Below are 13,636 nucleotides of genomic sequence, written 5' to 3' on the forward strand. Positions count from 1 at the left end.
GGGAAACATCACACACCAGGGCCTGTTGTGGGGTGGGGGGAGCAGGGAGGGATAGCATCAGGAGATATACCTAATGTTAAATGACGAGTTAATGGGTGCAGCACACCAACATGGCACATGTAAACATATGTAACAAACCTGCACATTGTGCACATGTACCCTAAAACTTAAAGTATAATTAAAAAAAAAAAGAAAATCACTACATTCCTATATACAATCAGTTGAGAAATAAAAAATTTCTTTGACTCACATTCATCAAAGCATTTGTTGTTCTTTTCTGAAGGAAATTAATGCTACTTGGAATATTACTACAGCATGAATTTTTGTTCAGTAATATCTAATGACTTGAACTAAAAAAATATGTGTCCTAGCAGGAAATACTTGGAACTTCAATATAATAGAATCACACAGAGGACAGCATAAACATTTTAAAACCTCAATATTCAGTGTTTTACTGTACTCAAACTAAAAATGCTAAAAGTTGAAATATAGCAGAATATCTCAATTCAATCAATATAACTAAATCTTCCTTACTTTGGGTAAAGAATTAACATTCTATAAACCTGGTGGTTTTTCACCAACCTTCATATATGCAATATTATTTTGTTACCTCTTTCACCCTTTCTGCCACACTTAAGTGTTCTTTTTCAAACAACCATATCATAAGCCCTATCCAATTTATCAAAATGTTTTTAGATGAGATTTAGCAATATATAAATCTAACGATGAGCTGGGTGTGGTGGCTCATGCCTGTAATACCAACACTTTGTGAGGCTGAGACGGGCAGATCACTTGAGGCCAAGAGTTTGAGACCAGCCTGGTCAACATGCTGACACCCCATCTCTACTAAAAAAAAAAACAAAAAACAAAAATTAGATAGGGATGGTGGTGAATGCCTATAATCCCCACTACTCAGGAAGCTGAGGCACAAGAAATGCTTGAGCCTGGGAGGCAGAGGATGCAGTGAGGCAAGATTGCGCCATTACATTCCAGCCTGGGCAACAGAGTAAGACGCTGTCTCAAAAAAAAAAAAAAAAAAAAGCTAAAGATGAATTGATATACAGGTCTTAATATTTATAACTATGTTGACTTCTTTGTCAGCTTATTTAACCACCAAAGACTTCAGCAATAATTACCTTCATGTTTAGGCAAATAGTAACAATGATTTATTTTGGTGTAAAAAATAAGAATCAAGTATTTCTTGCTTTTGTTTTTTGGGGTATACAACTCAAAACCATTTTTCCTTACAAATGTCTTCTTTATTATATATAAAAGCCATATCTAAAAATTCCTTTTGAGGTTATTTTTGAGTCTGCCGCCCAGGCTGGAGTGCAGTGGCGCGACCTCGGCTCACTGTAAGCTCTGCCTCCCGGGTTCACGCCATTCTCCTGCCTCAGTCTCCCAAGTAGCTGGGACTACAGGAGCCCACCACCGTGCTGGGCTAATATTTTTTGTATTTTTAGTAGAGATGGGGTTTTACCGTGTTAGCCAGGATGGTCCCGATCTCCTGATCTCGTGATCCGCCCGCCTGGGCCTCCCAAAGTGCTGGGATTACAGGCGTGAGCCACCACGCCTGGCTGAAAGACACTTGTATTCTTACTAGTGTATCATGAAATAAACATTCAACTTTCTTCAAAAGGTTACAAATTATGTTTGTCAACCTAGCTGGATTGAGGAAATACCTAACATGTGCTACTTGTGGGGAGAGAGAGGAGGCATGAAAATTGTATAAGAACAAATCCCTATCCTTAAATGGTTTTCAATTTAAGTGGAGATACAAGAAGAGAAATAGGAATATGACCACTTTCCTCAATTCCCTTGCTTAAATTTCTTCCCCAACAACCCCATTTTGAGAGGCAAAAACAAATAAAAAAATTATGGCTAACTCCTCAATATCTTATGATGATGATCAGTCTCTAAAATTACAGAGAACGAAATGTCTAGAAAGTTATAATTCGTAAAAATAAGGTATCCGAAAGTAAAACTCTACAAGACTTTTACTTAGTTAACATAGTTAACTAAGCATTAGTTAAAGCATTAGTTAACATAGAAATAAAACTTAATGGTTGCTGACTTAGAAAATGAACCAACTCCCAAGGTAATGCATGTTTGCTAGCATAATGCAGAAATACAAAATTGTAACTTTACGTAACCCAAACCTTCCCTCACTATGGTGTGTAGCCTTAATGACTCCTACAAAATAAATTTGGCATTTATATTATGATTTAAGTTTCAGTAATAGTTGAAAAGATCAAGGGAGGTAAATATACTATTGAATCTGAAAGGCCGAAAAACAATATGTGGAATTATATTAAACTCTTCCATATTACATTCTGAAGTGAAAATATAATAAAATTTCAAAGGATATTATATAGAGTATTGATATTCTACCATAAAGAATAATTTTGGAATAGTTATACAATATATGTTCAGTCCTGATCCATGACCTTTCCAGTAAAAGCATTTGGGAAACTGGGAATGTGTAGACAGCAGTCACTTTTTACAGATACCAGGTAGATTTCTAAACTATATAATCAATGTAGACAGTGTTGAGCAAAACAACATACTTTATTGCCCCTTTTGCCTCTAAGTCTTTAAGTAAATCCGAGTCCAGCCCTCAAAACTGTTTGCTATAATTTGGATATTTGACCCTCTAAACCTCATGTTGAAATTTGTCCCCCAGTGTTGGAGGTGGGGCCTAATGGGAGGTGTTTGGGTCATGGGGGCGGATCTCATGAACAGATGAATGTCCTCCCTGGGGCATGGTGAGAGTTTGCCCTCTATTAGTTCCTGAGAGAGCTGGTTGTTAAAAAGAAACTGGCACCTCCCCTATCTCTTGCTTTCTCTCTCACCAAGTGATCTCTGCATATGCTGGCTCCCTGTCACCTTCTGCCAAGAATGAAGCAGCCTGAGGCCCTCACCAGATGCAGATGCTGGTGCCATACTTCTTGTACAGTCTGCAGAACCATGAGCCAAATAAACCTCATTTCTTTATAAACTACCCAGCCTCAGGTATTCCTTTATAGCAACACTAAACAGACTAAGACACTGTTTCCCAAAGAAAAAAGTCCAGGGATAAGCTCACATTACACACAAAAGGCAACAACTCACGTTACATACATAAGAAAATGTCCTGTGTTAAGTCTTCTTTCTTTTTACCACAACATCCACTTTCACATTGTTTTATTTCATGTTTTTTGATTGTCATTGATCAGAAGGACAATGCTATTCTTTGTTGGATAACCGGTCTGTGCTTCAAAAAGTGAAAAGCTCACTGAAATAGAAGCTACAACAGCTGAGAACGAGGTTACAAATATCAATGAGACAAAGTGAAAAATGGCTCTGAAGCTAAACAAGCCAAGATATACTAGATGCAGGTGATGCAGAAAAATCAGAAGGACACAGTAAGGATAAGAAAGCTTCATACCCAAAATATCAGAAAGACTGAATTGAAGAAATTACATTTTTAAAGAAATGAAGTTTTCCTGCTTCTAAAGAACAATTAGTATATAATTTATTTGCCCCCCAAAAAACTGTTATGAATCATAATAGCAAACCTAGATCATAGTTTTTGGATAGCCATTAGAATTAACACAGTAGAGTTCCCTATCAGACATTCTGTTACAACTAGATACAAGTCTTTTATGATCAAAAAATCAATCTTTATATGGAAATAGATGTAAAGTGCATTTTTGAGTATTTAAAAGTGCTTAAATTTACTAAACATCTCATACTTATTTTGTAATTTTCTTTTCTCTCCTCTTATGAAAAAAGATAAGGGAAACAAGGAAAAGGGGCTCACAATTATAAAATCCACTACTTCTGGGATAAAAGCATTCCAAAAGATTTCAAAAAATGAAAATAAAGAAAGTAGCAGAGATAATTATTTTGAAATATTATGAAAGCACTCAATTTCAGCTCTTGTAGCTACATACAAACTTATAATTTTACAAGCTTCAGGAGTTTCAAATTGAAAATATGCCCTGCACTAAAGACTAAACAAACACATTTTTTATAGTAGTATTCAGACTGAGGCAATGCCCCTATTAAATGCTCCCATAGCATTTTACACTTCTGTTTATAACATTCATCATACTCATTACTTAATGTTTGCAGTCTAAGATATACAGTCAGAGAATTTTGTATTTTTATGTACCATACACCATTATAATCCAATGTCTAAACAACTGGTACCCATAAATGCTTGTTGACTGAATAAACAAACTTTTTATTAAATTGTCTCTCAAAATTCTCAGTCATGATACGCCTCCTATACAGTGCTATATTATAAAATATTTCTAAAATAAGGGTCAATTGCTTTATAGCAGTGACCATATAGCAGTAAAACAAAGGGAAGAGAGTTGAGGTGAATATATTCAGAATAATTTGAGCAGTTATTCTTTCGTTTTTACAAACCCTGCCCCACTTGCCATTACCCACTACTCCATGCCCAGTGCCCTTCAGGGAGCATGGTCATCTACTAGAAATTCATAAAACATTGCCATATAGAGCAATTATTACTCATATTACTAGGTAATATTCCTCAGGTATATTGGATTACAAATGAAGGTTTAAAACAATTGTTCTACTATTTTAAAAAATCTTTTCAAATTGTGAAAGAAATTCAAACTCAATCAGATATTACCATTTAACAATAAAGAGACCGAATATACATATTAGATATACATTAAGACTCTCTAGTCAGAAAAGGAAAAGATCAACAAAAAGAATAATTTACTTACATCAATGGAAAAGCAAAAAATGGGAGTGTCATGGCAAGTCTTGCTGTAAATTCATCAGGAAGATACCACAAATATACAATTAAGCATGTAAACAGATAGAGAACTGAGGAATACAGAATTAATCTTCCAACCCATAATTTTTGTAATCTCTGATTTTTTTCCCTAAATTCTTCCAATGCTTGAATTTCCTGTTAAGAGAAAATTATTCCATGTTAGTAAATTTCAAACTTCATAAATTAAAATGTTAAAAAATTTTAGCAGGAAAGATATTTAAGAAAAAACTCTTATTTAAAGTTCAGTAAAGCATAATATCCTAACAGTTTAAAACAAAACATAATATGAAAAAGAAAACTAAAAATGAAGTTAAAAATGTATAATGCTTATTCTAACAAATCATTTTTACAATGCAAAGTTAGTTACTATTTTTAAACTATCAAATTGGCAAAGATTCAGGGAATGAAATTGGTATCGGCAATAATATTTGTTGAGTCAAATAAGTAATAATTCCTCCTATAAAAGGCATTTAAAAAATCTGGCAATAAGAAAAATAATTAATAAAAATTAAAACAGTAACCCATCTATTTATCACTCTCAATATTCCCAGAAAATAATCATTTTTGATAATAGTATATAAAAAGCTGTGAAAATTTTGTAGACTGATAAAAACTATTGTACAGTATCTCATCTATTTTGTCCTACCTGTAACACTGATTTACACCACACTACAGATCTAATTTCATTCTAACTGGCTCTATTAGTTGAAACAGACTTCTTAAGTCACTGATAGACTTTGGATTTTTTGAGATCACATAATATTAAAGTTCTCAGACTCACTCTATATCATTTCTAAATTCCCATACCAGATTTGGTCTCCAAAATAATATATACTACAATAATATTTACTTAATACCTAAAATGAATTAAAATACCTCACAGCCAAAGAACATACCTTATCTATACTTTCTAGAACTTCTACAGTTGAAGGTTTTGTCTGTTATACAAACAGAAACAAGAGACAGCATTAAAACTTATCATAAACCTTTACATGTTGATATAATCATTAAAGAACATTTATTTCAAAATTAAATTTTCTCAAATCTTGTCAAACATGCATTCTTGTTTATAACTAAGATTTATTTAAATAAAAATTATAATTGCAAATAGAACTACGTAAGATTAAAGAAATAAGCATTTCCCTACTTAACTTTTTTAATCCTAGAAAGACTTTTAATTCTGATAGCTCAATTTTTACCATTCTTAACCTCAATAGAACACACCGTTCTAGAAAGAAAGAAATTTTGGCCACGCACGGTGGCTCACACCTGCACTTTGGGAGGCCAAGGTGGGCGGATCACTTAGGGTCAGGAGTTTGAGACCAGCTTCGCCAACTGGTCTACTAAAAATCCAAAAATTAGCTGGGCGTGGTGGCATGCGCTTGTAATCCCAGCTACTCAGGAGGCTGAGGCACGAGAATTGATTGAACCCGGGAGCCAGAGGTTGCAGTGAGCCGAGATCGCACCACTGCACTCCAGCCTGGGTGACAGAGCAAGACTCCATCTCAAAAAAAAAATTAAATTAAATTAAATTAAAAAATTTAAAAAACACACGTTTTCCTTCAAAAAAAATTCTTAGGAATGATTACTCAAAAGAATTAACACATTAAAAAAAATTACAGACTAAAAATGGTCTGATTTGCTATTGCTAAAAGTTCACTTAAGACTCTGGAGGTCAAAATCAACAGGTTATCTTCATTCTAAATTCCTAAAGTACTTTTTGCAGATCAGATTTTAAAAGGACATCTAAGAATACTTCATTATAGCAAAGCTTGTTTGCCAACGATATTTTTTATACATCTAGAATGAAAACCAGCCAAAATCACTCATAAAACACTTGCAAAAATATTTACCAATTACATACTCAACAATCCAAGAGGGTAATGAATATCAGTTCATTGTAGTTTCCATAAGAGTTGTTAACATTAGAGTTAACCATATGAAATTGACATTTTGCTAAGTCCAAGCAGTTGAATACTGGCAATTTCATACGGTTCAACCTAATATGAAAGACAAAACAAGAAAAGATAAATTTGATCCTTGGGCAGATTATTATAAGGTCATAACAGGGTCAATATAATGCTGATCCAAAACAAGGCTGTTCCAGCAATAGCCCAAAACCTAAATTGTGTACCAAGTATAGTTAGACTCTATTATTATGGTAATAAGGAGTAAAAAAAAATAAGTAGTTTATCCTAGACTACCTTATCTCCTCCTACTTTTGAAAAGAGCATTTATATAATTTTTTTTTTCTTTTTCTTGAGACAGAGTCTAGCTCTGTCGCCCAGGCTGGAGTGCAGTGGCACAATCTCGGCTCACTGCAACCTTCACCTCCTGGATGGAAGCGATCCTGCCTCAGCCTCCCGAGTAGCTGGGATTGCAGGCGCCCACCACCATGCCCAGCTAATTTTTGTACTTTTAGTAGAGACGGGGTTATATAATTTATACAATTCATATTTTCGAGCTGTAACTTTGAGATACTTCCTCTAAAAGCTTATCCAATAAAATCAAACTGCATTTCTAATTTTGTTTAACCTATAATTTCTAAAAGCACATGCAGTGTGACTTTAGTCAATATTTATAAGCTTCAAGTAAAAAGATACAGTCTGTAAAAAACAAGTATTGTATAGAATACTTTTTTTTTTTTTTTTTTTTTGTGAGACTGAGTCTTGCTCCGTCACCCAGGCTGAAGTGCAGGGGCACAAGCTCGGCTCACTGCAACCTCCACCTCCTGGGTTCAAGTCATTCTCCTGTCTCAGCCTCCCGAGTAGCTGGGATTACAGGCGCGCAACACTATGCCGAGCTAATTTTTGTATTTTTAGTAGAGACGGGGTTTCACCATGTCGGCCAGGCTGGTCTTGAACTCCTGAACTCATGATCTGCCCGCCTCAGCCTCCCAAAGTGCTGGGATTATAGACGTGAGCCACCACACCCGGCCTAGAACACTTATTTTCAACTACCTTTCAAATAAGCTTGAAACTTAGGAAGTATAAGAAAACAAGATAGCCATTTGCACACAAATACAGAAATACAGAAATAAAAATAATTCATACATCCAAGTGAAATAATTCTGTTAAACAGAGGCATTGGACACCTACAGAACAAATGGAAATATTAAAATAAAAAAATAGAAAAGTAATTCAAAAGAGAAGAAAAAAGGAAAATAGCAAACTACTATTCAAGGCTATAATCAAAGGAGACTTTCACAAATAGCTTTATGTGACACTTTTATATGAGACTCAAGAACTAGCTGTAAAGAAAAGTACCTTACCCTCCATCGAGAAAATAATCCACCCATCTTTTATTTGTAGAAACTGGGCACAATGATAAATATCATCAATTGTCCAAAGGAATTCACAGCTAGAAATAAAGCAAGTATTTAAAATGTTAAGTTAAACACACAGCATACCCACTATAGATGTTGCAATACTGCCTAAAAATGTTATGAAATATTAATTTATTTGGATGCCACATATATGGAATTTGATTTCAGACAGTTATTGGGATAGAGTCTACCTTTTTTTTTTTTTTTTTTTTTGAGATGGAGTCTCTCTGTGTTGCCCAGGCTGGAGTGCAGTGGCGAGATCTCAACTCACTGCAACTTCTGCCTCCCAGGTTAAGCGATTCTTGTGGCTCAGCCTCCTGAGTAGCTGGGACTACAGGTGCGCACCACTACGCCTGGCTAATTTTTGTATTCTTGGTAGAGACGGGGTTTTGCTATGTTGGCCAGGCTGGTCTTGAACTCCTGGCCTCAAGTGATCTGCCCGCCTTGGCCTCCCAAACTGCTGGGATTATAGGTGTGAGCCACTGCACACCACCAAGCCCACCTTTTAAAAATCCATTCTTCAAAACCAGAACAGATTTAAAAGTGAAAAAGTTTGAAAAGCTTTTTAAATGACAATGCAGTTTAGAAATGTATATTCTTACCACTTTGCTATTTTCTATCCTTTAAAATAGGTTCTCTATGTTGTTCTGGTAACAAAGTTTTACCATACTACTTTCATACTATACACTTAAATAAAATAATTTCTACTATCCAGCTGTCTCCCAACTAAACTAGTTATCTGGAATAGAAGTGTTTTACAATGTTTAGAATATCACCTTACAAGTAATAAGAGAAAGCCAGCTGAGTTATGAATAAGAAAATAAGGATTACAAGGTTATCTGTGACCTTTAGCAAATCACTTAATGATTCTGAGCCTTAATTTTCTTTTCTCTTAATTAGTTAATAATACCACCACTTTCTCACAGGATGGTCTATAGTATTACCATCTCACAGATAAGAAAACTAAGTGAAAAGAGGTTTAGTGATTTGCCCAATAGCTCAGAAGAAATATGGCCTAGAGTCCCTTTATCTTCAGATTTCTAGCCTCTATTACTAAACACTGCTGTTCAATGCCCAAATAAACATTTCTCCCTGACATTGTATATAAGTCCCTGAAGCTAGCTGACCTTCAATTCAGCTAGCTCCATAACCACTTCTTTTAGTTGCTTTTCTATGACTCTCGAATGTTTTATAATAGACTCAACAATATTATATTCTAAATCAACTTACTGGACAATGATTACATAAATTTTTATTCTTTTAAGTTGAAATGGTAAAAGTATAATTTCAAACTGACATATTTTAACCAGGTTACAGTTAGATACTTGCCAATGTATAAAACTACTTCTTTTCCACCCCCAAAAAGGTTACCTATGTCATACTTCTCATATTTTTTAACCATAAACGTAAACACAAAATAATACCAGTATCAAGTAAGCACACTCACTCTGCAAAATTATTCATATATTGTAATTAGCATAAGGCATAGCTATCTTGGAGTTTCTCAGAAAAGTAACAAAGTGCCTAACTGTAAAATACTTTTACTCACAAAGTAATTTTTAAGGACAGAAACACCTATAATCCGTCCTGAAAAACTCTAAGGTTTATAACTATAATGAATGTTTCAAGTCTTATTTAAGTTGCAATCTAAATATTATTAATCATTTAGTATTTGCTTAGTACTCGAATTTCTAAAATGTGGTTGTAGAAAATCCAGGAACTTGAATGATTAAACTATAAATTTCTATCTGAATTATGACAGTAAGTAAATCTAAAAACCCTCTTGAGATGCTAAAAATAACTACCAAAAAGGTGGGTGAAGGGGGTAGATTCATATGAATCACTTGTTATTCTCAAAATATACATCATTCCACTATTCTGGAACTAGTGTATGGTGTCTAGCAGTGTTCTGTACACAACCAACCTACATATTTTGGTTTGAAGTAGAATTATATCCTTCAATGTCAAGTTTCTAACCATCACACCCTAAGACTGTGATCAGAATTTTTAATATTTGAAATTAATGGCAACAACAATATCAGTTAAACACTTAGTAAGTACTTCATTTCTAGAGGCCCTAAAACAAATGCTCTGTGTGTGTGTGTGTGTGTGTGTGCATGTGTGTGTGTGTGTGTATATATAAATATAATTTTTTTTTGAGACAGGGTCTCACTGACACCCAGGCTGGAGTGCAGTGGTGTGATCTTGGCTCAATACAACCTCCATCTCCAGCGTTAAAGCAATTCTCCCATCTCAGTCTCCAAAGGTATAGCTGGGACTATAGGCATGGGCCACCACACCTGGCTAATTTTTTTTTTTTTTTGGTAGAGACAGGAATTTCACCTCGTTTGCCAGGTTGGTCTCGAACTCCTGGCCTCAAGTGATCTGCCCACCTTGGTCTCTCAAAGTGCTGGGGATTATAGGCATGAGCCACCACGCCCGGCCCAAATACTTTATATTAATTTTAGCATGTAGATACTACTATCCCTCCATTTTACAAATGAGAAATCTAAGGCAAGAGAAGTGAAGTAGTGTGCTAAGTAACATCCCAAAGACAGTAAGCAGGCTGGGTGCGGTGGCTCACGCCTGTAATCCCAACACTTTGGGAGGCCGAGGCGGGTGGATCACAAGGTCAGGAGTTCAAGACCAGCCTGGCCAAGATGGTGAAACCCCGTCTCTACTAAAAAACTATAAAAATTAGCCAGGCGTGGTGGCAGGTGCCTATAATCCCAGCTACTCGGGAGGCTGAGGCAGAGAATTGCTTGAACCCAGGAGGCGGAGGTTGCAGTGAGCCAAGATCGCGCCACTGCACTACAGCCTGGGTCACAGAGCGAGACTCCGTCTCACAAAAAAAAAAAAAAAGAAAAAAAAAGGCAGTAAGCAGCAGAGCCAAACATAATATTTTAGTTTTGATTTTTTAAGCACCCAGTTATTATGAATAACACAAAATCAGAAATAAAGTCTTTGTATAGATTAGATTTGAATATTTATATGTAAAATATATGAAACCACCTCTGACATTATCAAATAGTTGGTAAACAAATCTACTGAAATGAAAAGTGAGTAATAAGCACAAGAAATAGTATTAGTACAATGTATTGTGTAACCCAATTCCTTTATTTGATTACACTTGAGTGTTTAAATCTGCATTAAAGAGAAGTTAAATGATTTGCCAAAATCATGTAGCTCCAGCTAGGGACAGAACTGGTACTAGAAGTCTGCAAGCACAGCCTTTACTTGTTTACTGCATATCAATTTTAAAGTAAGTACAATATGAAATATACGCATAATATCACTATACCAATTTTGACAATTATTTGCTTAAAGAATTGTTTTGGTATTAATGAAACAATCTACATCTTAGCCTCTAAGACCCCTGAAGCAAGGGATTATGCTTTTAAATTTGTACTCTAAAACAATATTAGCGTGATAGTCATTAAATGCCATATCCATGCTTTCAGGTTCATAATCAAAGAACAGTCAACTGGCACAGTTTCAGCAATTTTTCTATCAAATTCTGATATTGAAGGAACTGTTTTACTGTAATGCATATGTAACAGGTGGTACTTTCTAACAGATGTGAAAACACAACAAAATTAAATAATTAAATCAAATATTTCTCCATAGCTTTAATTTCATACCTCTTCTGTATTCAACCACTGGTGCTCTCCTTTCCACCCAAACATCTTAACTCCAAGTCCTGTGGCCCATCACTTACTGTAAAATCTTGGACAAATCAGTTACTTAACCTATCTGCTACTCAATTTCCTGTAAAAGAGGGATAGTTAAGGACCCCCTTAAATGTTGAAAGACTTAAATGACCTAATGTATTCTAACCTGTTTACAACAGTGCTTGGCACATAGTGATTGCTCAATACAAACTGTTTTTACTGCTGTAGTTGTAGCTATTTTCTAATCCATCTCTCCTTTCTTTCAAATACATGGGAACCGAATAACCTTTGCATTTCCTTCTGAGGCATAAATCAATTTGCTTGCCCTGGATTGGACAGACAGTTCAACCTCAAGTGACTTTTCTCCAAGAACTCTCCCATGAACATGTACAGAGTGTTTCTTTCCACTCTGATCTGATACCACAACAGGACCTGTCATGACCTTAAGAGCGGGGTGCATCTAAGTGTGTTTTTCTTTTTGTTGAGACTGAGTCTCACTCAGTCTGTTGCCCAGGCTGGAGTGCAGTGGCACAATCTCAACTCACTGCAACCACCGCCTCCTGGGTTCAAGTGATTCTCCTGCCTCAGCCTCCCATGTAGCTGGGATTACAGGTGCATGCCACCACTCCCGGCTAATTTTTGTGTTTTTAGTAGAGACGGGGTTTCCCCATGTTGCCCAGGCTGGTCTTGAACTTCTGACCTCAAGTGATCCGCCTGCCTTGGCCTCCCAAAGTGCTGAGATTACAGGCGTGAGCAACCCCACCCAACCTAAATGTGCTTTTCAATGAACAATAATGTCGACCACCTTATTTGAATGTTTTCTACTAATGGCTATTTACACTCAGGTTTGGGTGTCAGAATTTTAAATCTTGGGAAATGTTTTTCTTAAATTTTCACCTCACTACAAGACACATTAAAATAATGCAATAAAATAGATCTGGATTCAAAATATGGCTCAACCACATACTAGCTATGCAATCTTGAGCAGATTACTTAAACTCTGCACGCCTCAGTTTGCATTTGCAAAATGGTAAAAATATCTACACTTCATAGAATTGTTGTATAAATTAAATGAAATTATGTATCATTTGGCACAGTGTCCGACACATAGTAGTAACTGCTTAATTGTAGCCATTATTATTACCAGAAAACACATGTATTTATATGAAACACATTTCTAACTTCTTATAAAGAAAGCATCTATTTCATAATTCTAAAATTGGAAAATTATATTACAGTTTGTATTTTTACAAAAATAGATTGCTCTCATTTTCTCTAGTATAAGAAATAGAGCAAAAAATTCTGTAGACTCTGCCATTAAATAACCTTGTAGGTCTTTGAAGGAAACAGCAAAGGAAGTTCTATGTTTATCAAATTCCAAAGTTAAGTATAAGCTATTTAATCACCATCAACAGTACCTCCATAACATATTATACTATACAATTGAAGAGTAAAGGTGATTTATTCTAGAACTCTAACTTTCAAATGTCCTAACTGAAAAGACAATTCTGAAATAGCCCAAGCCACATTTATTGCTCCTCAAAAAGAATTTTAATGAAAAGTACACCTCTATTATATATTAAGCACTCTTAATATATAATGATTAGTGCTTGCTTTCATGGTAAGTCAATTTTCATCTGAACTAAATACCACCAAAAAATTACTATTTGATTATAAATGTTTCTATATGAAGTCATATATTTTTAATAGCCATATAAATTCTCCTTTTCTTGTATTTTCTTGTTTATATAACATATAAACACTATATGTTTATTAACATCATTACTGAGCTGATCTCAATAGATAACAGACAACCTTAAAATTCTAATTTAAACGCACCACTCC

General features: G+C 35.1%; 1 protein-coding gene across 5 annotated transcripts in view; it reads right to left on the reverse strand.

Annotated features, from left to right (window-relative positions):
- Positions 1–13,636, reverse strand: part of LNPK (lunapark, ER junction formation factor) — a 101,542-nt gene that overhangs the window by 79,668 nt on the left and 8,238 nt on the right. For 3 of the 5 annotated variants that reach the window (XM_055108797.2, XM_008968513.6, XM_034954556.3), the window contains exons 2-4: positions 8,067–8,155; positions 5,692–5,733; positions 4,743–4,930 (exon numbers count right to left, since the gene is read on the reverse strand). In XM_055108797.2, coding sequence (XP_054964772.1) covers positions 4,743–4,930; positions 5,692–5,733; positions 8,067–8,093 — 257 coding nt within the window. In that variant the 5' untranslated portion in view covers positions 8,094–8,155. Of the gene's footprint in view, positions 1–4,742; positions 4,931–5,691; positions 5,734–8,061; positions 8,156–13,636 lie in introns of those variants that run through there. The other 2 variants (XM_014344021.5, XM_055108798.2) reach the window with 2 other exon arrangements.

The sequence above is a fragment of the Pan paniscus genome, chromosome 13 (genome assembly GCF_029289425.2).
Source record: "Pan paniscus chromosome 13, NHGRI_mPanPan1-v2.0_pri, whole genome shotgun sequence".
Classification (NCBI taxonomy): Eukaryota; Metazoa; Chordata; class Mammalia; order Primates; family Hominidae; genus Pan; species Pan paniscus.